General features: G+C 43.3%; 1 protein-coding gene across 2 annotated transcripts in view; it reads right to left on the reverse strand.

Annotated features, from left to right (window-relative positions):
* The window catches only part of SASH3 (SAM and SH3 domain containing 3), an 86,164-nt gene that overhangs the window by 15,734 nt on the left and 42,850 nt on the right, over window positions 1-27,580 (reverse strand). For both annotated transcript variants that reach the window (XM_033944363.1, XM_033944362.1), the window contains 3 exons: window positions 19,843-19,992; window positions 8,776-8,902; window positions 3,564-3,721 (listed from right to left, as the gene is read on the reverse strand). In XM_033944363.1, coding sequence (XP_033800254.1) covers window positions 3,564-3,721; window positions 8,776-8,902; window positions 19,843-19,992 — 435 coding nt within the window. The remainder of the gene's footprint in view (window positions 1-3,563; window positions 3,722-8,775; window positions 8,903-19,842; window positions 19,993-27,580) is intronic.

The following is a 27,580-nucleotide window of genomic DNA, read 5'->3' on the forward strand; positions in this document are numbered from 1 at the left end:
GTCCAGAGAAGAGCGACTAAGATGGTTAAAGGGTTGGAGGAGTTGCCATACAGTTAAAGATCAGAGAAACTGGGCCTTTTCTCTCTCGAAAAGAGGAGATTGAGAGGGGACATGATCGAAACATTCAAGGTACTGAAGGGAATAGACTTAGTAGATAAGGACAGGTTGTTCACCCTCTCCAAGGTAGGGAGAACGAGAGGGCACTATAAAATTGAAAGGGGATAGATTCCGTACGAACATAAGGAAGTTCTTCTTCACCCAGAGAGTGGTAGAAAACTGGAACGCTCTTCTGGAGTCTGTCATAGGGGTAAACACCCTCCAGGGATTCAAGACAAAGTTAGACAAAGTTAGAACCGGAACGTACGCAGGTAGCGCTAGTCTCAGTTAGGGCGCTGGTCTTTGACCAGAGGGCCGCCGCGTGAGCAGACTGCTGGGCATGATGGACTATTGGTCTAGCCTAGCAGCGGCAATTCTTATGTTCTTAACACTTTGTGCACCTCTGATTTTTCTTCTCTCAAAGCCGCTGGCAAGGAATTCCCGATTAGGGGGGCCGTGACAGAAAAAATAGTAGATCACCTCATATTAATAAATCTCAAAGATGGAACGGACAGTAGATTTTGATCATTAGACCTTAAAGATCTTGAGGGCGTGTAAGGGATAAGAACTCTGCCTATGAATGAGGGAGGTTTGGTCAATTGAACTTTAAACGTTTATAGGGGGTACTGAGGGAGGTGCTGGGGTGTTGCATAAGTATAGACAGCTCACCAGGTCGTGCAGGTGCAAGGCCGGAGGGTTAGGACTTTGATGGGAAGATAGGACTTCGATGAGAAACCTAGGGGGCAAGGGGGCCCCTTCTGGTGATTCAGGCAGGTCATGACCTGTTGGGCCGCCGCGGGGGGCGGACTGCTGGGCGGGATGGATCTGTGGTCTGACCCGGCAGAGGCACCGCTTATGTTCTTATAGTGCTATTTTTATGTAATTCTATGACTGACTGGCAGCCAGTGCGCGCTCTTCAAAAGGGGTGTTTGACATGATCCAATTTTTTTGATTGAGTAATCATTTTTATTGCAGTGTTTTGGATTATCTGAAGCTGTCATAATTCTTTTCATGTGATGCCCTTGTACAGGGAATTACAATCGATCTTTGAGATTACTAGGGAGTGCATCAGAGTGGTTAGAGAGAGGCAAACAACAGCTCCATTGTATACAAATTGCAAATCTCTTCCATGCGTATTCATTGTGGATATCCTGAAAACCTGGCTCGCAAGGGGGTACTCCAGGACTGACTTGGGAAACATTGCTTTATCACTTGGTGTAAGCGTGGATAACAACTTCCACAGAGGCAGATATTTTGTAACTCGGTGCTGGAGCTAAAGTTTAGGAAAGCTAGAGACCTGCGTTCTGATTACACTAACTGTAGCAATCATCGTTAGCAATTAAGGCAGCACTTATAAAGTGCCAAATATAGGACTCCTTTTACGAAGGTGCGCTAGCGGTTTTAGAGCACGCACCGGATTAGCTAGCCGAAAATCTTCCGCCTGCTCAAAAGGAGGCGGTAGCGGCTAGCGTGCGTGGCAATTTAGCGCGCACTATTCCGCGCATTAAGCCCCTAGCGCACCTTCGTAAAAGGAGCCCATAGTCTGCCAAATATGGCAGATTTATTGACATACAAACTTCCTCTGCAATTGTCTCTTTGCTTGGACAAAAAATATGCCATTTTCCACTTGCTTCCTCTTAAAAACTCTCTTTTCCCCAGTGCATTTCATTTGATATTAAGATATCATCCTTTATTGCTCTACCCGGAGCAATGGACAGTATAACACTGGAGTATTTCCATTTAGTTTGGAATTTTCCCAATTTCTAATATGTCTTATTCCTAACTAATTTTTTGCAACTCTCTCAACTATTTATCTTCAGACATACTATCTTAGCTCTGTTGTTATTTTCTTGTTTTCATCATCTGCACTTTCTTCATAATTTTCACAGCCATCTTGGTGTGGCATCCGGAACTGGGTGTAGTACTTTAGAGGCCCTTCCATTGTGGGGTAGAATGGAAAATTTATTCCATTTACATCACACAGACTTTGCTGCTTTGGATCATTGTTATTATATGAGGGGCTGCCGTAAAGTTCTCAGCCCAGCCAACAAAGTTGGGGCAGTCTCCATCGAGGGCTGTACACCTAGTCCAACAATTTTTTACTTTTTTCACTCCATATTTTTCCGATGGAACAAAAAAAGTGGAAAATCACAGGACTAAGTGTGTGGAGGGGCATAATCAAAAGGGACGTCTAAGTCTGTTTTCGTCTAAGTTGCAAGTTGTCCAAAGTAAAAAAACAGCCTTTTCGAAAAATATGTCCAAAATTTTTTTCTTTCGAAAATCGTCTAATTATACATCCTGAAGATCTGATTGTCCAAGTCACTAAATCGTCCATCTTTATACGACATTTTCGTCCAATTTTTCATCCAAGTCAAAACGCCTAGAACAAGCCCTGTTGGACATGGGAGGGGTCTACATAGTGATGGACTGAACATCCAGACATGGCACCTAAATAGTGGATACCTTACAGGGCACTGCTGTGAACTTCACAAAAAGGGTGCCTTGTCTTCTCCTCACTACAGCTTCCTTATAGGTTATGGTGAGTCCCCCAAACCACCTCCAGAATCCCCTAGACCCACTTATCTACTACCCCAATAGCCCTTATGGCTTCAGGAGCCACTTATATGCCAGCACAAAAGGGTTTTAGGGGTGTATAGGGGAGTGCACATGTTTCATTATCAATGCAGTGATTACAGTGGCTTATGGGCATGGGTCCTCCTTTGCATGAGTCCCTAACCCACCCCCAGGATGGCTTAAGCCGCCTCTGTGCTGGATGACTAGGTTTTCCTATGCCCGGCTGCCAGGTGATGATGGTCTGGAGGCTGAATTTTAAAGGTGTGATTAATATTTTTATGGGGGTGGAGGGGGGGGGTTGGTGATCACTGGGGTAGTGTATGGGGGTCTGTTTTATGTGTTTGCAGTGCTTATCTGGTGACTTTAGGTGGGTTTTTGTGACTTAGACCATGTTTTAGTTCCGTCGATCCTCGGCTGTATAACTTTCTGTTATACATGCTGTATGACTAAGTCTAAGCTGGCCCACGTCTCACCCAACTCCCGTCCTCGACACTCCTCCTGAAACGCCCCATTTAGCTTTGGTCGTTCAGCGGCACTATGAAGGCCTATGTCATTTTTAAATATGTCCAAAACCCGGTTTTAGTATCAGCACTTGGACGTTTTTGAGTTATGGTCGTCCAAGTGCTGACTTAGTCTGGATTTTGGACGTTTTTCTCTTTCGATTATGAGCCTCATGGCCTTCGACAGGGACTGCCCCAACTTTGTTGGCTGGACTAAAAACTTTTCAGCGGCTCCTTGTATCAGAGCTGTATTGAGCAATGGAGATTTAGGACTCCTACAAAGATTTGATGTAGGCATCTGGAAAATTTACTTTTATAGGCAGAAAGTCAATCTTCTTCCTTTCCAGCAGCTTGTAAGCAATGGTCAGTGTACATGACACACTCGGTACTTACCCTGAGTTTGAGAGAATCCTTATCATAGGGGCTTGGTGTGAAGTCTGTATGAACACGAGCTCTACCGCAGAATGGCCCTGTATATGGAGGGATGGTGTCTTCAAGCCTCATGCTGTCCCTATTACTCATCATATATGATGGACTGTATACCTCGCTACCTGTGGGAAAATTCAGAATGGTAGATATTAACTGAAGAAAATTATTTATAATGCCATTGTCTTTAGAATTGGAAATGAGATATCTGTGTACTTTTCCAAGTTATAAAGCATTTACCAAAATATGAGGCTCAAAGTGGATAGACTGAAGAGTATCAGAAGGAAATATTTATTCACCGAAAAGGTAGTGGATGCATGGAAAGAACCTCCCAGTAAATGTTACAGAGATCAAAGCTTTAGTAGAGTTAAAGAAAGCTTGAGGCAAGCACAGAGAATCCTTTGACATTCAATGTGGAAGTAAAGCCTCAGATCTGGATACACTGTGCCTTACTGACTCCACATGGGCTTGGAAATTCTTACTGCCGTCATGATCCAAGTTTTTATCACATTCTACACATATGTTGGGTTTGTGTGCCTTTAGCCTCCAGAATGTACAGTACAGTAAAACCTTGGTTTGTGAGCATAATTCGTTCCAGAAGCATGCTTGTAATCCAAAGCACTCATATATCAAATCGAATTTCCCTATAGGAAATAATGGAAACTCAGATGATTCGTTCTACAACCCAAAAACTTTAATACAAAATACTATGTGCACTTGTATTGCAAGACCTCACTCATTTAGAACAGTCACCACACTCCTGCAGCGTCGGAGAGAGTAGAACCATCGGCTCAGTTGTGATGTGTGTATACTGTATGTACTCATATTGCAAGATATTGCTTATATACCAAGTCAAAATTTATTCAAATGTTTTGCAAAACACTTGCAAACCAAGTTACTTGCAATCCAAGGTTTTACTGTATATGCAAATATGCGATATTCACCAAATGTGTACAAATTCATCTACGTATCTGAAACATGCCATCACTCCATTCTTTAAGGGTGGGAGAGCTGGATATGGTGAAGGGCAGCAAGGATGCAGTCTCTCTTGCATGGCATTTATTTATTTATCTATACCGTTCTCCCAGGAGAGCTCAGAATGGTTTACATGAATTTATTCCTTGTCTGTGCCGGTGGGCTCACAATTTATCTAATGTACCTGGGGCAATGGGGGGATTAAATGACTTGCCCAGGGTCACAAGGAATAGCGTTGGTTTGAACTCACAACCCCAGGGTGCTGAGGTTGTAGCTTTAACCACTGCTCCACACTCTCCCCTAGGGGAGAAGGTAAAAAGGATCCCCCCAGGAACTCATTCAGATAGTAGTATTGTGATCAGTGTGCTCTTGATCCACAAAACAACAGGTTTTGCATTGTGCTCTGTCTAATCACAAAGCTTGGCTTAGCCTTTTTTTTCTTTTTTTATTAATAGAAATAGAAGTACTCATTTTGCCATATAGATATGGGAATTTGATTTGAAAAGGTGAATAATTAAACCTGAGTTTAAGGCAAGAAACAATTCAGGTATAGGCTCATTCCAATTATTCCGAAAGCATCTGAAAACCTGGCTTTTCTCCAAAATGTAAAGCTATCTATCCTCTTCATAACCTCTAATTTCTTATTATGTCCTTCCCTCATTTATTGAATTACCTGTAAACCGTGTCGAGCTCTATCTTTATGGAGATGATGCGATATACAAACTTAAGGTTTAGTTTAGTTTAAATAGAATGTAACTGATTAATCTTCTATCTTTTGTTACTCATAAAGGTGAATGAGTGAAGTATCTAGTAAGTTCTTTTACAAAATTGAATGAGAACATACTGGTGCCAATTTTCAGCTGGCACAGTGAATGGCTTAAGTTAAGTACTGGTACTTAATCCATATATTTAGTGTCACTTTCCATATAGGTATTGAATAAATATATTGGTCAATGACCCTACTGGCACTATCCATTTTGGAATAGTTGGGAAGCAGGAATAGGACCTGGCAGATTTTCATGGTCTGTGCCTCAAAATTTACAGGGAGAGAGAGATTATGTGGCTCAAAAAAAAAATAAAAAAAAATCCAACTACCATCATAAGTTGCCACTTGAATATCCATGTGCCGATTTGAGAAGCTGACTTTCTGGACATTTAGCGAGGCGATTTGTCCGCTGTGCAACAAGAGGTCTAGGGGTATGTTGGGAAGTGTGTTATGGGCATGCTTTGGGGGCACTTAACATAGACGTCTTGCAGCAATAATTGAACCTTTCCCAACACATCCTGGATGGAACTTAGACGTTCAGAGCTAGACCTATTTTAGAAGCGTCTAAGTGCTACAAAGGAACCCAAACTAACCAGATGACCAATGGATACATGAAGGTATGACCCCCCCCCACACTCTCCCACTGATCACTGAACCCCTCCCACTCCCTAAAAAACTCTGAATGAAAAAGTACATACCTGTCTCTAGAACAGCAGTACTTGTTATGGGAAAGCACAGGTGTCTTAAGAAACTTGGTGAATGGGCTAGTGAACCACAGAGAGGAGGACCCAGGCCCATGAACCACTCTAACCACTACATTTATGGTGGGAAGTGTGAGGCCATCAAAACCCTACTCTACTGCTATATAGGTGCCACCTGCAGCCATAAGAGGTACTGTGATAGTAGACAGGTGGGTCTAGTAGGTTTTGGGGGGGCTTACCATAAATTATAAGTGGGTTATGGTGAAATGTACTTCTGTGAAGTTCACAGCAGTGTCCTCTAAGGTATTCTACTGCTCTGTTAGCATGTCTGTGTGGCCACAAGGATGGCCGTTCCCATATCCAAATGGTCTGGATTTGGATGTTTTCAACTTAGATGGTTCTTTGGTTGAAAATGGGGTATAAAGTTGGGCTTCCAAAGGGCTAGATGTCCTGTTGGCCAAGATGTTCAATTAGGCATCTTTCTAGCTTTCGCCGTCACCTTTTCAACCTGTTTGACCACCTTAAGATCATCACAGAGTGTGGTGGACACATGGAACGCGCTTCCGGAAGTTGTGATAGGTCAAAGCACATTACAGGGGTTCAAGGAAGGTTTGGATAGGTTCCTAAAGGATAAGGGGATTGAGGGGTACAGATAGAAGTAGAGGTAGGTTATAGAAATGGTCAGGAACCACTTCACAGGTCATGGACCTGATGGGCCACCGCGGGAGCGGACCGCTGGGCACGATGGACCTCTGGTCTGACCCATTGGAGGCAACTTCTTATGTTCTTATGTGATGATCTTAAGGAGGCCAAACAGGTTAAAAAGGTGACGGCGAAAGCTAGAAGGATGCTAGGGTGCATAGGGAGAGGTATGGCCAGTAGGAAAAGGAGGTGTTGATGCCCTTGTATAAGACTTTGGTGAGACCTCATTTAGAATATTGTGTACAATTCTGGAGGCCGCACCTTCAAAAAGATATAAAAAGAATGGAGTCAGTCCAGAGGAAGGCTAACATAACATAGTAACATAACATAGTAGATGACGGCAGATAAAGACCCGAATGGTCCATCCAATCTGCCTGATTCAATTTAAATTTTTTAATTTTTTCTTCTTAGCTATTTCTGAGCAAGAATCCAAAGCTCTACCCGGTACTGTGCTTGGGTTCCAACTGCTGAAATCTCAGTTAAAACCTACTCCAGCCCATCTAAACCCTCCCAGCCATTGAAGCCCTCTCCAGCCCATCCTCCCCCAAATGGCCTTATATAGACACAGACTGTGCAAGTCTGCCCAGTACTGGCTACTAAAATGGTGTGTGGTCTTCATCATAAGGCGTATGGGGACAGAGTTAAAGATCTCAATCTGTATACTTTGGAGGAAAGGCGGGAGAGGGGAGATATGATAAGAGATGTTTAAATACCTACGTAATGTAAATATGCACGAGTCAAGTCTCTTTCATTCGAAAGGAAACTCTACAATGAGAGGGCATAGGATGAAGTTAAGAGGTGATAGGCTCCGGAGTAATCCAAAGAAATACTTTTTTACAGAAAGGGTGGTAGATGCATGGAACAGTCGCCTAGAAGAGGTGGTGGAGACAGAGACTGTGTTTGAATTCAAAAGGGCCTGGGATAGACATGTGGGATCTCTCATACATATAGCGGCTGAATATCTCTGCTAACTAAATAAATTTTAAAGTCACCCTTGCCCCATTCTAACCCAGCCCACAATTATATAGTTATCATTGGACTGTAACATGTTCTAAATGGCCCAATACTATCTGGATAATTTTTTACAGTAAATTATGTGGATAAGCCAATTATGTATTTACCAGATGCTAGCAAAACATATAATGGGATTTGAATATCAGCCTGATTGTGAATAAAGAGAACAGTAAAACTGAGAAGCTGATGATCACAGAAGGTTCTGGACTGAACTTGAACTGAACTGGTGCAACTTCATCTGGAGTATTGCGTTCAATTCTGGTCTCCTTATCTAAAGAAAAATATAGTGGCGCTAGAAAAGGTTCAAAGAAGAGCGACCAAGATGGTAAAGGGGATGGAACTCCTCTCGTATGAGGAAAGACTAAAATGGTTAGGGCTCTTCAACTTGGAAAAGAGACGGCTGAGGGGAGATATGATTGGAGTCTACAAAATCCTGAGTGGAGTAGAACAGGTACAAGTTGATCGATTTATCACTCTGTCAAAAATTACAAAGACTAGGGGACACTCGATTAAGTTACAGGGAAATACTTTTAAAACCAATAGGAGGAAATATTTTTTCACTCAAAGAATAGTTATGCTCTGGATTGCATTGCCAGAGGTTGTGGTAAAAGCAGATAGCGTAGCTGGTTTTAAGAAAGGTTTGGACAAGTTCCTGGAGAAAAGTCCATAGTCTGTTATTGAGAAAGACACGGGGGAAGTCACTGCTTGCCCTGTATCGGTAGCATGGAATATTGCTACACCTTAGGTTTTGGCCAGGTACTAGTGACCTGGATTGGCCATCATGAGAATGGGCTACTGGGCTTGATGGACCATGGGTCTGACTGAGTAAGGCTATTCTTATGTTCTTATGCTCTTAATAATATGAATTTATTTCACTGTATAACTCTTTTGAAGAAAACCTGCTAGAGTACGCCATTTCCAATCCCCATTTTCCTTCTCAAACTCGTGTCACTGCTGCCAAATTTATATTCCTAGATGTTGGAGGACAGAGCTGGCTCTTAGCATTGCTTTTTCTACTCACCCGCAGATGTCTGTCTGCTCAAGGGACTGTGCAGGCTCTCATCTGACTCTATGAAATACAAAGGCATCTTCTCAAGGCTGTCATCCGGAGAGACTGGTGATGAGGAGCCTTGCTCAGTGCATGAGTCCTGCAAAGAAAGATTAACAACAAAAGATACTATTGTAACATACACAAATACACACATACATTTATATTCTCTTCTTGTTTTTGCATCTGCTTATCCTTTTTGAGTAAACTGTATGGAAACAATGAGGCCTATTTTCCAAACTAACACTTCTGAGGGTGTTCAAAATTTGTAACATTTATTCAGTTGGTGTTAGCACCCTTGTGTTGAGCCAAAAGCTTCCTAGTTCACATATGGGATATATATAAATGAGCTGTGCCACCTACAAATGCATACAAGATCATAGGGGGCCATTTTTGAAAAGGATTCTTTGGGACATTGCTGAAACAAGGCTGCCCTGTGAACTTCTAAAAGCTAAGTTACTCAGCATTTCATATTCTGCTCTTTTCACTGGTTTTCAGCATTATATCTGCTTAATTTCTCTACTCCTCCCTGTTTCTTACTAAAAAAAAATATAAAAAAGCACAAAAAAATAAATCCTTCTCTTTCCTCTGTTAAATCTTATTTCCTCTTCCTGCATTTTTGTTTAAAATACTGTGTTTTAGGTGGTATAGAGCCTATATTTCTGGTGCCTGTGGCTCAGGGTGACTAAAGTAGGGAAAATCCTGTTATAAATCCTGTGTTTTAGGGTAGCACTGATAGAACCTGCATTTTTGTTTAAAATACTGTGTTTTAGGTGGTATAGAGCCTATATTTCTGGTCACTTCACAACCAATCAAGTCACTTCACAACCAATCAAGATGACCTTTATTCTATGCAATCACTGTGGTGCTTTAATTCCAAGACATACTATTTGGAGGCTTAAGGCTTGCCCCATCTGTCTTCAACTTGCCAGTATTAAGGAGGAGCTCTGCAAACTTAAACAGGAATTGAATACAATTAAAGCAGCTTCCATCACTCCACAAAATCATACCAACTTACCACCTCTACCTCAAAGAATAAAACAGCCCAGGAATAAATGGGTCACAGTAGGCTCAGGAAGATTGCGACATATAACACAGAAACATCCACCTTCACTAATATTACCTCTACAGAATTCCTTCGCTCCACTAGTGCACTGCGATACTCAGGAAAACAGAAGGGAGGTGGGACTTGAACCAATGAAGGAAACTCAAGAGAACAAGAGCACCCTAAGTACAAATAAAAAAGCCAAAAACAGAAAACTATTACTGTTGGGGGATTCCATCATCAGAGGCATTAACCTTGGAACACAGGGCAAGGAGACCAAAATAGTGAAATGTCTTCCAGGATCCTCAGCTACCAGGAGTTCCAGGCAAATACTGACTATAATTAAGGAAGAAACTAAGGATTTTAACACTGATGTTGTTATCCATCTGGGAACAAATGACCTGGCCAACAACTCCACACTTGCAGCACAGAAAGCTTTTCGGGAGCTTGGTGAGGGCGTGAAACCTTTTGTAAAGACTTTAGCTTTTTCTGAAATACTGCCTGCATATGGAAAAGGAGAGCAAAGAGTGAAAAACACAGAGGACTTTAATAGATGGCTCAGAGCCTGGTGTCATCAAGAAGGCTTCAGGTACATAGGAGGATGGGGAAATACATGGAAGGACAAGAAGCTATATTACACTGATGGGCTACATATTACTACAGCAGGAAAAAGAAACCTTGCAGAGAAATTTAGACAATATTTTTCTAGGCATTTAAACTAGAAGGTGGGGGTAGTGTATGTACGAAGGACAATTATAGAGACCACCCCCGTCAAAAGAAAAGATGTGATAGTAGTAAAGGCTGCAACATAAGCAATATCAGCAACTCATTTCTTAGTATTGCAACAGAAAGTGAAACGACACAAAAATCCATACGAAAAAGGAGATTATCGCTGAAAAATAGCTGGAAAGCGATGACCACAAATGCTCGCAGTCTAAGCAACAAAGTTCATGATCTGCAAGCCCTGATATTAGAGGCAGATCTAGATATTGTTGCTATCACAGAGACATGGTTCAGTGAATCACATGGATGGGATGCAAACATACCGGGATATAATCTTTTTAGGAAGGACAGAGATGATCATAAAGGTGGAGGAGTAGCTCTCTATGTAAAGATCAATATCCAAGCGACCGAAATGCAAGGGACCTGGGAAGAGGAAGAAGCGATATGGATTGCTCTGAAAAGAGAAGATGGAACTTCTATCTACGTGGGTGTAGTTTACAGACCTCCGACTCAATCGCAGCAAATTGATAAGGATCTGATTGTGGATATCCAAAAGTTTGGAAGGAAAGAGGAGGTTCTGCTGTTGGGAGATTTCAACCTGCCGGATGCGGACTGGAATGTTCCGTCTGCGGAATCGGAAAGAAGTAGAGAGATTGTGGATGCCTTTCAAGAGGCTCTGCTCAGACAAATGGTGACGGAACCCACAAGGGAAAAAGCGATATTGGATCTGGTCCTCACAAATGGAGAGAGTATCTCTAATGTTCGAGTGGGTGCTCACCTGGGTAGTAGCGATCATCAAACGGTTTGGTTTGATATAACGGCTAAAGTGGAGAGCGGCCGCACGATACTTAAAGTCCTAGATTTCAAACGTACGGACTTTAATGCAATGGGAAAGTACCTGAAGAAAGAGCTGTTAGGATGGGAGGACATAAGAGAAGTGGAAAGACAGTGGTCTAAGCTGAAAGGAGCGATAAAAATGGCTACGGACCTTTATGTGAAGAAAATCAATAAAAACAAGAGTAAAAGGAAGCCGATATGGTTCTCCAACCTAGTGGCTGAGAAAATAAAGGCGAAAGAGTTGGCGTTCATGAAATATAAAAAAACCCAAGAAGAGGAGAGCAGAAAGGACTACAGGGTGAAACTGAAAGAAGCCAAGAGAGAGATACGTTTGGCGAAGGCACAGGCGGAAGAACAAATGGCTAAAAATGTAAAACAGGGAGATAAAAATTTTTTCAGATATATTAGTGAAATGAGGAAGATAAAAAATGGAATTGCTAGGCTAAAAGATACTGGGAACAAATATGTGGAGAGTGATGAGGAGAAAGCAAATGTGCTAAACAAATACTTCTGTTCTGTGTTCACAGAAGAAAATCCTGGAGAAGGACCGAGATTGTCTGGCAAAGTTACACGAGAAAATGGAGTAGATTTTGCGCCGTTCACGGAGGAGGGTGTTTATGAGCAACTTGAAAAACTGAAGATGGACAAAGCGATGGGACCAGACGGGATCCATCCCAGGATACTAAGGGAGCTCAGAGAGGTTCTGGCGAGTCCTATTAAAGACTTGTTCAACAAATCTCTGGAGACGGGAGTGAATCCTGGGGATTGGAGGAGAGCGGATGTGGTCCCTATTCATAAAAGTGGTCACAGGGATGAAGCAGGAAACTACAGGCCGGTGAGCCTCACTTCAGTTGTTGGAAAAATAACGGAAGTGTTGCTGAAAGAAAGGATAGTGTATTTCCTTGAATCTAATGGGTTACAGGATCCGAGGCAACATGGCTTTACAAAAGGTAAATCGTCCCAAACGAACCTGATTGAATTTTTTGATTGGGTAACCAGAGAGCTGGATCGAGGACATATGCTAGATGTAATTTACTTGGATTTCAGAAAAGCCTTTGATACAGTTCCTCATAGGAGGCTGTTGAACAAATTTGAAGGGCTGAAGTTAGGACCCAAAGTGGTGAACTGGGTCAGAAACTGGCTGTCGGACAGACGCCAGAGGGTGGTGGTTAATGGAAGTCGCTCGAAGGAAGGAAAGGTGACTAGTGGAGTCCCTCAGGGTTCGGTGCTGGGGCCAATCCTGTTCAATATGTATGTAAGTGACATTGCTGAAGGGTTAGAAGGAAAAGTGTGCCTTTTTGCAGATGATACCAAGATTTGTAACAGAGTAGACACCGAAGCGGGAGTGGAGAATATGAAAAACATAGAAACATAGAAACATAGAAGATGACGGCAGAAAAGGGCCACAGCCCATCAAGTCTGCCCACCTCAACAACCCTACCCCCTTGAATTTACCCCCCTAGAGATCCCACATGTGTATCCCATTTCCTTTTAAAATCCTTCACGCTGCTGGCCTGAATCACCTGAGGTGGAAGTTCATTCCAACGATCGACCACCCTTTCGGTGAAGAAGAACTTCCTGGTGTCGCCATGAAATTTCCCACCCCTGATTTTCAGCGGATGGCCTCTTGTAGCAGAGGGGCCTTTAAAAAAGAAGATATCATCTTCCACCTCAATACGGCCGGTGATATATTTAAACGTCTCTATCATGTCTCCTCTCTCTCTACGTTCTTCAAGTGAATATAGCTGCAATTTATTCAGCCTTTCTTCATACGGGAGGTCTTTGAGTCCCGAGACCATTTTGGTGGCCATTCTTTGAACTGATCTGCAAAAGTTAGAGGAATGGTCTAATGCCTGGCAACTAAAATTCAATGCAAAGAAATGCAGAGTAATGCATTTGGGGATTAATAATAGGAAGGAACCGTATATGCTGGGAGGAGAGAAGCTGATATGCACGGACGGGGAGAGGGACCTTGGGGTGATAGTGTCCGAAGATCTAAAGGCGAAAAAACAGTGTGACAAGGCAGTGGCTGCTGCCAGAAGGATTCTGGGCTGTATAAAGAGAGGCGTAGTCAGTAGAAGGAAGAAGGTGTTGATGCCCCTGTACAGGTCATTGGTGAGGCCCCACTTGGAGTATTGTGTTCAGTTTTGGAGACCGTATCTGGCGAAAGACGTAAGAAGACTTGAGGCGGTCCAGAGGAGGGCGACGAAAATGATAGGAGGCTTGCGCCAGAAGACGTATGAGGAGAGACTGGAAGCCCTGAATATGTATACCCTAGAGGAAAGGAGAGACAGGGGAGATATGATTCAGACGTTCAAATACTTAAAGGGTATTAACGTAGAACAAAATCTTTTCCAGAGAAAGGAAAATGGTAAAACCAGAGGACATAATTTGAGGTTGAGGGGTGGTAGATTCAGGGGCAATGTTAGGAAATTCTACTTTACGGAGAGAGTGGTGGATGCCTGGAATGCGCTCCCGAGAGAGGTGGTGGAGAGTAAAACTGTGACTGAGTTCAAAGAAGCGTGGGATGAACACAGAAGATTTAGAATCAGAAAATAATATTAAAGATTGAACTAGGCCAGTTACTGGGCAGACTTGTACGGTCTGTGTCTGTGTATGGCCGTTTGGAGGAGGATGGGCAGGGGAGGGTTTCAATGGCTGGGAGGGTGTAGATGGGCTGGAGTAAGTCTTAACAGAGATTTTGGCAGTTGGAACTCAAGCACAGTACCGGGTAAAGCTTTGGATTCTCGCCCAGAAATAGCTAAGAAGAAAAAAAAAAAAAATTTAAATTGAATCAGGTTGGGCAGACTGGATGGACCATTCGGGTCTTTATCTGCCGTCATATGTTACTATATGGATATCTAAGTCTGATTTGGATGTTTCCTGCTAAACATCCAAAATTGGAAGCACAGTAAGTCCATTTCAGAAGCTTAACTGCTAGATGTCTAAAAATATATATATATTTTTTTGAAAATTGTCTACTTGGACATCTAAGCCAACAGGATGTCCAACCCTTAGGATGCCTAACTTTATACCCCATTTTTGACCAAAGAAAATGTCCAAATCCAGACCATTTGGATGTGGGAAGGGCCAGCATTGTGATGAACTGACCACACAGACATGCCAACTGAGCAGTGGGACACCTTAGAGGGCACTGCTGTGAACTTCACTTAAAAAGTACCAGAAGTATATCTCACTATATACTCCTTATAATTTATGCAGAGCCCTCCCCCCAAAAAAAAATCACTTTATTCATTAGTTTTCTATACCGTTTTCCCAAGGGAGCCCAGAATGGTTTACATTAATTTATTCAGGTACTCTAGCATTTTTCCCTGTCTGTCCCAGCAAGCTCACAATCTATCTAATGTACATGGGGCAACAAGGGGATTAAGTGACTTGCCCAGGGTCAGAAGGAGCAGTGTGGATTTGAACTCACAACCTCAGGGTGCTGAGGCTGTAACTGTAACCACTGCCCCACACTCTTCACTAGAACCACCTGTCTACCACTCCAATAGCCCTTCATAGCTATAGGTGGCACCTATGTGGCAGTAGAGTAGGATTTTGATAGGTTTTAGTGGGCTCGCATTTTCCACCATAAATGTAATGGTTAGAGTGGCTTATGGGTCTGGGTCCTCCTCTCAATGGTTCACTAGCCCAGGGGTAGGCAATTCTGGTCCGCCAGAGCCAGGTCAGGTTTTCAGGATATTCACAATGAATATGTATGAGATGGATTTGCATGCATTGCCTCCTTGAGATGCAAATCTATCTCATGCATATTTATTGTGGATATCCTGAAAACCTGACCTGACTCTGGCTCTCGAGGATCGGAATTGCCTACCCCTGCACTAGCCTATCCACTAGGTAGGCTCTAGTAGGCCAGTGGTTCCCAACTCTGTCCTGGAGGAACACCAGGCCAATTGGGTTTTCAGGCTAGCCCTAATGAATATGCATGAAGCAAATTTGCATGCCTATCACTTCCATCATATGCAAATCTCTCTCATGCATATTCATTAGGGCTAGCCTGAAAACCCGATTGGCCTGGTGTTCCTCTAGGACAGGGTTGGAAATCACTGTACTAGGCTTTCCCAAATTAAGTGCTGCTGTTCTAGAGACAGGTTGTGGGATGAGAGGAGATTAGTGAACAGTTAGGGAGTGTGGGGTGTCATCCCTTAATGTATCCAGTGGTCATTTGGTCAATTTGTGTACCTTTGTGGCATTTAGACACTTCTAAAACAGATCTAGCTCTGAACATTTAAGCTCCATCCAGGACATCTTGGAAAAGGTTCAAGGTGTCCAAGTTAAGCCTGCCCATAACATGCCCGTTGGAATTCTGGATGAACAGCAGGAAAAATGTCTCACTAGAAGTCCAATAAAAGGGTTTTGATTATTAGCACTTGGACATTCCGGCAAATAGAACATCCATGTGCTGACTTAGGCGGTTGTTTGGACATTTTAGTGTTTTGATTTTGAGCCTCATATTCATATATATATCTGTATTATTTCTCAAGCTAATGCAAACACTTACCTGCTTTTATCTTTGCAATGAAAATTCCTTCAATAAATTTAAAAACAAATCTCAAAACATTTCTATTTAAAGATGCCTACCAATACGAGAGAAATAAGTGAAAGAAAAAAAAAAAGCTTTTAAGAAGCGATATCCCTGTTTCCCTCTTGTTACTTCCCAGCCCTCTACACTCCCTTTTATTTTTATTTATAACTAGCTGATGCCCCGGCGTTGCACGGGTATTTAATTATAGCAATAACACTGTAAATGGATTCAAATAAAGATACTTTATAGTGGTGAATGAAATTATTTTTTTACAGCTTTATAAAAAGTACAATATTCAAATTATAATGTGAAATATTTGACAAAATGAATACAATACAACTAACACAAAACTTGATTATAAACAACATTTTTAGTTTCACCTCCAGGAGCAAGAACATATAAATTCTTGGGTGAAGAGACCCCCAGAACATATCACCCCAGTTAGTGAGGGATCTACATACCAAGTTTCGTTCAAATCGGTCAAGCCGTTTTAGATTTACTGTGAGAATGGCAGCTGTTTACATTTTTTCCATTGACATGAATGGGTGAAATCTGATGTTCTGTTTGTAGCTCCGCCCATGTGTGCAGGTGGGCCGCGAGACCCCCAGGACATATCACCCCAGGTAGTTGGAATTACTGTGAGAATGGCAGCTTTTTACATTTTTTTCCATTGACATGAATGGGTGAAATCTGATTTTCAGTTTGTAGCTCCGCCCACGTGTGCAGGTGGGCCGCGAGACCCCCAGAACATATCACCCCAGGTAGTGAGGGATCTGCATACCAAGTTTCGTTCAAATCGGTCAAGCCGTTTTTGAATTACTGTGAGAATGGCAGCGTTTTACTTTCTTTCCATTGACATGAATGGGTGAAATCTGATGTTCTGTTTGTAGCTCCGCCCACGTGTGCAGGTGGGCCGCGAGACCCCCAGAACATATCACCCCAGGTAGTGAGGGATCTGCATACCAAGTTTCGGTCAAATCGGTCAAGCCGTTTTTGAATTACTGTGAGAATGGCAGCTCTTTACATTTTTTTCCATTGACATGAATGGGTGAAATCTGATTTTCTGTTTGTAGCTCTGCCCATGTGTGCAGGTGGGCCGCGAGACCCCCAGAACATATCACCCCAGGTAGTGAGGGATCTGCATACCAAGTTTCGGTCAAATCGGTCAAGCCGTTTTTGAATTACTGTGAGAATGGCAGCTCTTTACATTTTTTCCATTGACATGAATGGGTGAAATCTGATTTTCTGTTTGTAGCTCCGCCCACATGTGCAGGTGGGCCGCGAGACCCCCAGAACATATCACCCCAGGTAGTGAGGGATCTGCATACCAAGTTTCGTTCAAATCGGTCCCACAGCTTTTTACATTTTTTCCATTGACTTGAATGGGTGAAATCAGATTTTCTGTTTGTAGCTCCGCCCACGTGTGCAGGTGGGCCGCGAGACCCCCAGAACATATCACCCCAGGTAGTGAGGGATCTGCATACCAAGTTTCGTTCAAATCGGTCAAGCCGTTTTTGAATTACTGTGAGAATGGCAGCGTTTTACTTTCTTTCCATTGACATGAATGGGTGAAATCTGATGTTCTGTTTGTAGCTCCGCCCACGTGTGCAGGTGGGCCGCGAGACCCCCAGAACATATCACCCCAGGTAGTGAGGGATCTGCATACCAAGTTTCGGTCAAATCGGTCAAGCCGTTTTTGAATTACTGTGAGAATGGCAGCTCTTTACATTTTTTCCATTGACATGAATGGGTGAAATCTGATTTTCTGTTTGTAGCTCTGCCCATGTGTGCAGGTGGGCCGCGAGACCCCCAGAACATATCACCCCAGGTAGTGAGGGATCTGCATACCAAGTTTCGGTCAAATCGGTCAAGCCGTTTTTGAATTACTGTGAGAATGGCAGCTCTTTACATTTTTTCCATTGACATGAATGGGTGAAATCTGATTTTCTGTTTGTAGCTCCGCCCACATGTGCAGGTGGGCCGCGAGACCCCCAGAACATATCACCCCAGGTAGTGAGGGATCTGCATACCAAGTTTCGTTCAAATCGGTCCCACAGCTTTTTACATTTTTTCCATTGACTTGAATGGGTGAAATCTGATTTTCTGTTTGTAGCTCCGCCCACGTGTGCAGGTGGGCCGCGAGACCCCCAGAACATATCACCCCAGGTAGTGAGGGATCTGCATATCAAGTTTCGTTCAAATCGGTCCCACAGCTTTTTACATTTTTTCCATTGACTTGAATGGGTGAAATCAGATTTTCTGTTTGTAGCTCCGCCCACGTGTGCAGGTGGGCCGCGAGACCCCCAGAACATATCATCCCAGGTAGTGAGGGATCTGCATACCAAGTTTCGTTCAAATCAGTCAAGCCGTTTTTGCGTGATCGCGGCACATACACACACACATACACACATACATACCTCCGATTTTATATATATAGATTGTAATTAAAACTTCCCTATCCCCCAAAACCTCTTGTTTCTAATCAGTCTTAATTTGTCATAGTATTAAGTTTACCCTCTTCTTATTTTATCTCACCTAAATAAAAAATTCTATTAGACTTTTTAAATTTTTAATATTGTAAACCATCCAGATACCAACTGTTACATCGATTAAAATTCTTAGTCACTATTGACCATAAACTTACATACCATGATCAAATAAGTTCCATTGTAAAATCCTGTTTTTATAGATTACGTATGATTCATTCCGTATCAAAATTTCTTGAGCCCAAATCGTTAAACATACTAATCTACTCTAATTATTTCTAAACTTGACTACTGTAATTCCTTATTTATGGGAATTACACAAAAGGAAAAAAAGGCATCTGCAGATAATCCATAACAAAGCCATTAAACTTATCTCAAATGCCCAAAAATTTGACCATGTCACGCCGCTCTTAGAAAAGGCACTTTGGCTACCAATAACTCATAGAATCTCATTAAAGATAATACTGTTATCATTTAAAACACTATCATCAAAAGAGCCACAATTAATAGACAAACTACCTATCCCTTACATGCCTTCCTGTTCCTTTGGTCTATTGACCAACACTTAGGGGTCCTTTTACAAAGGCGCGGTAGCGGTTTAACACGTGGAATACCGCGTGTTAAACCGCCTGCCGCGCTAGTACCTAACGCCTTCATTGACAAGGCATTAGGATTTTAGGCTGCCGCGGGGGTGAGCGCATGATGAAATGTCCGACGTGCTAACCCCCATAGCGCGCCTTGATAAAAGGAGCCCTTAGGGCTCCTTTTACTAAGCTGTGCTAATGTTTTTAGCGCACGCTAAAGATTAGCACGCGCTAACCCCGCACTGCACAAAAATACTAACGCCAGCTCTATGGAGGCGTTAGCGTGTAGCGCGCATGCTAAAACCGCTAGCGCAGCTTAGTAAAAGAAGCCCTTACTGACCATCCCGTTGTTAAAGAAAATAGGTACGCAAAGTCAAGATATTTTCTCTGTTACCACTCCTCAACTTTGGAACAACTTATCAAAATATTTAAGAGAAGAAAAAAAATTTAGACTGTTTCAAAGGCAACTTGAAGTGTTTTTTTTTATATAAGGATGTCTATAATTTATAATACGCTATCGACAGATACTTCATTTCTCTTCATTTAGTCCACTCCTAAGTGTTCTTCCCTTAAATGTTCCCTTTTCTCTAAGGATTGTATTTCTTCCCTTCCTCTCCTTTTGTACCAGTTAGTCAGCATTTTTGTATTTTTAAATTTTGTTATAGTATTTTAATTTGTATGGAACCCAATTTAAACTATCCTTACAGAGAGGGAAAGAAGAACCATAAATCGAAATCCTAGAGACAGGCTTAAACTGACAGAAGATAGGAGGGGTGAAAACGGTTTAGGAGATGGGCCAAGAATTTTAGCTCTCACCGTTTCTTCAGCTAGTGTTTTTACCGCCATCTTTCCCATCTTCCTGTTCATAGTTCGAGAAATCACAGCTCTCCACTTTTTGCTCAGCTTCACTCCTCCACTCCTGCTTGGTTCTTCAGCAGCTGGAATTCCTGCCTCATTTTCTGATATCTGCAGCATAATTAAAGATGATAACATTAAAGTCAGTTTTATTTCTAGGTGTTCAAATTCCTGAATTACAACTGGAGATCCTGAAGCCGAAACTGTCATATGGTTAGAAACATAGAAACATGATGGCAGATAAAGGCCAAATGGCACATCCAGTCTGCCCATCTGCAGTAACCATTATCTAATCCTCTCTCTAATAGATCCCACATGCCTATCCCAGGCTTTCTTGAAATCAGACACAGTCTCTGTCTCCACCACCTCTACCGGGAGACTGTTCCACACATCTACCACCCTTTCTGTAAAAAAGTATTTCTTTAGATTACTCTTGAGCTATCACCTCTTGACTTCATCCTATGCCCTCTCATTCCAGAACTTCCTTTCACATGAAAGAGACTCTACTCATGTGCATTTATACCACGTAGGTATTTAAACGTCTCTATCATACCTCTGCTCTCCTGCCTTTCCTCCAAAATATATAGATTGAGATCTTTAAGTCTGTCCCCATACGCCTAATGATAAAGACTACTTCCCCTGAACCGCAGTCTTAGCAGTTCATGTGTACTTCCTTCTTTCTGCTATTCGGTGTTTGCATCCCAAAAGTGTTCATATTGTTTTGTTTTCTGTGCCATTTATGGCTATTTTCATTTTGGTAGGGTTTTACTTTTTTATTTGCCATTTTGGAAGCAATATTGTTATTAGTTCACACTCTTTCCTAATAGTGCACACGTGTGTGCACTAATTCACTATCTCTCCCTTTTACAAAAGTGTAGTGCGGCTTTTAGCACCGGCTGTGGCAGTAACAGCTCCAATGCTCATAGAATTCCTATGAGCGTCGGAGCTGTTATCACTGTGGCTGGCACTAAAAGCCATCCTACGCTTTTATAAAAAGGGGGGTATAGTATGTATTCTTTTGGAAGTGTGCAAACTATTTACGACAGGGAAAACTCCTAAATTTTGTGGGTTTTCCCATCATTTCAGGCAAAAAAATGACATATTAAATACCTTTAACATTTCCAATTTCTTGCTAATCTATATGTCAGTCTCAGGATAATCAGAATTCAAAAGTTCCCAAGTATGACTTGCTCATATTTTTGTGAGTTTGTTCATATCTGGGTACCCAAGGTCATTATCCTTACTTTCAGTAGACTTCTTCCTAATATAAGTCTCATTAGGCCTCACTCCTTGGAGCTGCCTGGCACTGCTGTTTTAACTTTAAAGCTCCCCCTCTGTGCATTTCATCTGTGTATGCTGTCTTAACATAGAAACATAGAACATGAGGGCAGAAAAGGGCCACGGCCCATCTAGTCTGCCCACACTAATGGCCCACCCTCTAACTACCTCCATGAAGAGATCCCACATGCCAATCCCATCTTTTCTTAAAATCTGGCACGCTGCTGGCCTCAATTACCTGTTGTGGAAGATTATTCCAGCGATCAACCACCCTTTCGGTGAAGAAATATTTTCTGGTGTCGCCGTGAAATTTCCCACCCCTGATTTTCAACGGATGCCCTCTTGTTGCCGTGGGTCCTTTAAGGAAAAAGAGATCCTCTTCCACCTCGATACGGCCTGTGACATATTTGAACGTCTCGATCATGTCTCCCCTCTCTCTGCGTTTCTCGAGTGAGTACAGCTGCAACTTACCCAGTCGTTCCTCTTAGACAGTATGTTTCAGAAAAGTAGGGACTGTCTAAGATGTGTATCAATTACAATTAATGCTTCTCTCCAGCCCCATTTTTCTCAATCCCTTAAACAATTGCAAGCCTGACTCTTCTATAAATGTTATTTCTCAGCACCCATATGACCAGCTCTTCCTACTGATCTACGCATAAGGTGAATGAAAGATTCACTTTTGATGGATTTATTTTGTACTGTTTAGAAGATGGTTGAATGTGGGGTTACCAAATAATCGGATTTACCCAGGCATGTCCTTTTTTTAGAGAACTGTCTAGGCGTCTGGACAGCTCTTCAAAACCCAACACTTAGTCTGAGTTTTGAAAAACATTGAGCTTGGGGGTCACGTCTGGAGGGCATCTGCACAAGCGTGGATGCGATGCTTTGACATCACACATATGTATGCATGTGTGTGATGTCATCATGTTTCATCCACACATGTGCAGATGCGGACCCAAAGAGACAAGGTTTGTGTTGGGCTCAAGTTTGGGGGCGGAATGAGGCAGAGGCAGGGTGGGGCCACATGTCCTCTTTTTGGGGAGAAAAAAATATGGTAACCCTAGTTGAATGAATTTTGAGTGCTTGTGAGAGATGTACAAATGGACAAGCCTTATGGGTGGATCAGCAGGAAGGGGTTCTTTCCTTTAAGAGGCTTAAAGTTAAAACCTAATACAGTGGTACCTTGGATTACGAGCATAATCCGTTCCAGGAGCATGCTCGTAATCCAAAATGCTCGTTTATCAAAGTGAGTTTCCCCATAGGAAATAATGGAAACTCGCTTTGATGCGTTCCCCCCCCCCCCCCCCGAGAACCGGCATTGCTCCCCTCGAAGGCCCCCCCTGCAATCCGGCACCCCCCGCCACTATCCGACCCCCCCGACACGATCCAACATCCCCCCGACACAATTGGGCACCCCCCGCCGCTTCTTACCCTCATCTGGGCACTCTAGAAGATCGGACTCCTCGTCTGCTGGGCCTTGAGCATCTGAGCATGCTCAAGGCCTGCGAGTTCACGTTCACGTTCATGTATTGTGAGTAGAGACAGGAGTCAGCACCTGCTGAGGGTCACTATGACTGGCAGAGCTAAGCCTCAGAGTCTGTATCTTAAGAAGACTGATACTGTTCCGAGAACCTGTCTTTGGGACACACCCAACCAGTCAGGTATTTAGCATACCTACAGTGAATATGCAAGAGATAAATTTGCATGCATTACCTCTATTGTAAGCAAATCTAACTCATACATATTCATAGTGGATATCCTGAAATTCTGACTAGCTGAGTGTGTCCTGAGGACCGAGTTGAGATGACTAGATCACACTTTCAAAGAAACTGGTTGCATCTGCTTTAAACTCCAGCAAGAGTCCTCATTGATCTGTCTTCCATGTTGGGTTTGGAAACCTACCAGTTCATATTCGGCACACAGCAGTCAGCAGTTTTTTGTAAAGCTGAATGCCATGAGCCAAATTAGCCCTGGATATTCAATGCTAGGCTATTTCAGGGCACCTGCGTTGAATATCTGTGCTAATTCATGATATAAAAGCCAACAGAGATAGGGTTTACCCAGACATGTCCTCATTTTAGGGTGACGGGACTAAATCGCGCGAGACAATGGCACGCCGACAACTGAGCACAGACAACTGAGCGCAAGGTTGACGGTGCGCCGAAGAAAAGCACTATTTTAAAGTGCTCCAACAGGGGGTGTGGGGGGGGGGAATCCCCCCACTTTACTTAACAGACATTGCGCTGCCGTTGTGGGGGGGTTTGGGGGGTTGTAACCCCCCACATTATAATTAAAACTGAACTTTTTCCCTAAAAAACAGGCAAAAAGTTCAGTTTCAAGTATAATGAGGGGGGTTACAACCTCCCAACCCCCCCCAACGCCAGTGCGATGTCTGTTAAGTAAAATAGGGGGGTTCCCCACCAACACCCCCCGTCGGAACCCTTTAAAATAGTGCCTTTCTTCGGCGCGCTGTCAACCTTGCGCTCAGTTGTCGGCGCTCAGTTGTCGGCGCGCCGTTGTCTCGCGCGATTTTGTCTATGAACCCATTTTAGAGAACATGTACAGGCATCTGGACGGTTTTGAATGCTTCCAGCTCAGGGCCACATCAGGAGGGCACCTGCACCTCTACGGATGCAACACGGTGACATGATGAGCATGTGTGCATGCATGTGATGTCATCACATCACACCTGCGCCTGTGCAGATGCCCTCCCCATGTGGCTCTGAGGACAAAAACAGAATGAGGGGGATGGGGCTGGGGGGGGCGAGGCTGGGGCCGAACGGGGCACGACTTGGGTAGAACGGGGCAGGGCTGGGTAGAACTAGGCCTGGGGGCAGGGCCAAGGGTCTGGATTTTATAATAGTAAAATCTGGTAACCCAAACAAGAGATAATGTGAATCCCAGCTGAATAACAGCTGGGACCCACATAAGTGTTGTGTCAAAGAGAATCTGTTGATGTAGTGAATAATTTCAGAGATCTCTCATGCTTGAACTGGGAAATGTTCAATTTTTATGCTCATCACAGCTTTGTAAGAGCACCATATATTCAAATGTGCATTTAAAGAAGACTGTAAATAATGTTTTATTGTAAATAAAATTCTGACCCATTTTAGCACCATTGATTTGGATTCTGACTACAGGAATTAGTGCTGCCGCAGATCATGCTTCACTTTGAGTATGTTGAAAAGAACACTTACTCTGGAGAAAAACACCACTTTAAATGAGATGGCCGTATGGCGGGAAAGATATCCAATCAGGTTGTTTGCCTTAGTTGGCTGACAAGTATATGAAACTGGAACTGATGACAGACGCTGTCAAAGAATGAAAATTTGTGGAGCGAAGCAACTATCTTTGAGAAGAGGATAATGAGGAGCGTGTGGTGCAGTGGTTGGAGCTACAGCCTCAGCACCCTGGGTTTGTGGGTTCAAACCCTACGATGCTCCTTGTGACCCTGAGCAAGTCACTCAGTCCTCCATAACCCCGGGTACGCTAGATAGATTTTGAGCCCACCGGGACAGATAGGGAAAATACTTGAGTACCTGATTGTAAAACCGCTTAGATAACCTTGATAGGCGGTATATAAAAACCTAATAAACTTGAACTTGATAATAAGCATTTATTCTATTTACACTTCTCCCTCCGTATTCGCTGCGATAGGGGATTAACAGAACCGCAAATATAGAAAAACCGCGAATAACTTTTTCATATGTTATTCGCTGTTTTCTATTAAAAACCATTGTGAATATAGTGAAACCGCAAATCACATGGTGGGAGACCTGGTCTGTTCCTGTAGGAGAGTTAAAACACGATGAAGAAAGTGCTGGGAATCAGCGATTTTCTCTGTAAAAGCTTGGAATCAGTGATTTTTCTATGCAAGCTGATATAATTTTAGCAGGGGGGGGGGAGGAGGGGGAGAGGAGCCAGCAAGCTAAAACCCATGAATAATCGAAACTGCGATTGCTGAAACTGCGAATACGGAGGGTGAAGTGTAATCATTTAGTTTTGAGTTAGCATCTTTATTACAGTTGAATAAGAGAAATATTTCCTCTGTGCTCCTAAATATATCTTAGATTAATAATTGTTTCTCTTATAGTTTATGATATCAGGAGCTTCAACCCTGAAGAAAAACTATTGAAACATGGACATGTCGGTAGAGGCGCTCCCTGATTTCAGCTATGCATATGCCCACCCACTCGCTTGTCATCCTTAAGGTTGCCAATCTGCCTGATTGAAACATGATGCTTGAACCACAGGGTTCTGTATCTATGGAGTCCTGTGCAGTTCAAATATTTTCAGTTTGAAATGCAAAGGCCCCTGTTGAAACAGGTTGTTTGAACCATGCAAGGTTCCATAATACAGAACCCTACAGTAGAGGTCTGCATGGGAACGGGGATTGCGGGAATCCCGTGGGTCCCGCGGGAATTCCCCCTAACCCATGGGACTCCCATGGGGACCCCTCTTTGGCCCACAGTACTCCCACGGGGACCCCCCTCTAGCCAACAGGACTCCTACGGAGATGGAAGACTTTGGAAGCAGGGTTCGTCCATATAATATAATGGACACGTCAGCCTTAGTAAAAGAGGGGGTTTATAAGATAATTACCGGAACAGAAAACAAAAAAAGGGTTCCACCAAAGAGATTCCACAAGGAAAACAGCAGCACAAACACTAAAGAAACTGTGGAATTGATGATCCTGTCAGAAGTAATTGCTGCTTTTATGGGGATGGGCGGGGATGGAGATAATTCCTTGCGGGGACGGGTGGGGATGGAGAGGATCCTGACGGGGACGGGTGGGGACGGAGAGGATCCTGGCGGGGACGGGTGGGGTTGGGTGGGATTTCTGTCCCCCCGCAACTCTCTACTCTACAGTTCAAACAGATCACATTTTGATTAAACAGTAGGCAGCATTGGAAGAAGGACCAGAAGGAGACAGGAAGCTTCTGTACATGCAGTGGTGTAGCGAGGGTGAGTGGCACTCAGGTGGTGGTGCCCCTCCCCTGCCCTCTTCTCTGTCCCCCACTCCCCTGTGCCGCGTGTGCCCCTTCCTTTCTCCCATACCTCTTTAATTTTCCTCCACATGAGCAGCATCATGAACATGCTGCCCGCGTCGGTGTCGGCTCTCCCTCCGATGTCACTTCCGGTGCTTAGGAAGTGCTATCAGAGGGCGATCTGACACCAACACGGGCAGCAAGTTCATGATTCTGCTGGCACCAGGATTATTAAAGAGGTAAGGTGGAAGGGAAGGGCGCAAGCATGCGGCAGGGGGGTCGGGAAGGAGCAGGGGAAGGTAGAGGAGGACAGGTGCCGACATCCCCACCAAGACGGCACCTGAGGTGGACTGCCTCCCCCTTTACTATGCCACTGTATGCATGACTGCTGCTTTTGGTTGGGGTGGCAAGCCATTATTTTTGGGGTTCTTGCCATTGCATGCCACTCCATAGCCAATGCCTACGTCACTCTCTAAGCCAGGGGTAGGGAACTCTGGTCCTCGAGAGCCGTATTCCAGTTGGGTTTTCAGGATTTCCCCAATGAATCTGCATGAGATCTATTTGCATGCACTGCTTTCAATGCATATTCATTGGGGAAATCCTGAAAACCCGACTGGAATACGGCTCTCGAGGACCGGAGTTCCCTACCCCTGCTCTAAGCCTTTCTGATAGAATTCAGAACCTAATGTAAAGTGAACTGCAGGGTTAGCTCAGTACAGTGATAGCACAGAAATGTGATCTTCCTTTCTTCCTTCTCAGGGGCCTAGATAAGAAATCTAAGACCATCTGTTGCCTTAGTCTTTAATTTCTTTTCTGTAAACAATGGGGTTCCATTAGTGACAAGATTTCTTTTGTATTATTATTAACCTTACTACCAACAGGCTCAGCAGAACTATTATTGGAAACTCATCTCTAGTTCCCCTTTTTTGCATTGCTTAGACTCACAATAGCTTGTGATAATGAGCCAGCTGTGACCTTTTCCTTTAGGGCCGGACCCTCCCACCTACCCTCCAGCTGTCTGTGTTAGCTGGCTCTGTGCTTTGATCTCACTAACACGCTAATAACCCCTCTGTTGAAAAGAGAGACTGTTTCTTTAAATTATATCATTCTGATTTATATTTGATTCATTCTCAGGAGCACGCTGCCTCAATTGCTATTGTCCTTAGGTGAGTTCTGTGGTCTGTGTTGCTTTCCACTGGCCGGGTAGGCACCTCAGCTTTATGTGTCTCAAGGCTGGATTCTTAAAATCTACCGTGCCTTTAATGATGGTCGCTAAATCGATTCCAGCTAGTTTAGTATGACAGTATTTTACCACGCAATTATCAGAATGACTCACTCTGGTCTTTTCTGAACTTCCTAGCAACTTTCAACTCTGCCATGCAAATGTATTACAATGAGGTCATAAATATTAAAATGGACTCATTAATATTTAA

The sequence above is a fragment of the Geotrypetes seraphini genome, chromosome 5 (assembly GCF_902459505.1).
Source record: "Geotrypetes seraphini chromosome 5, aGeoSer1.1, whole genome shotgun sequence".
NCBI classification, from domain to species: domain Eukaryota; kingdom Metazoa; phylum Chordata; class Amphibia; order Gymnophiona; family Dermophiidae; genus Geotrypetes; species Geotrypetes seraphini.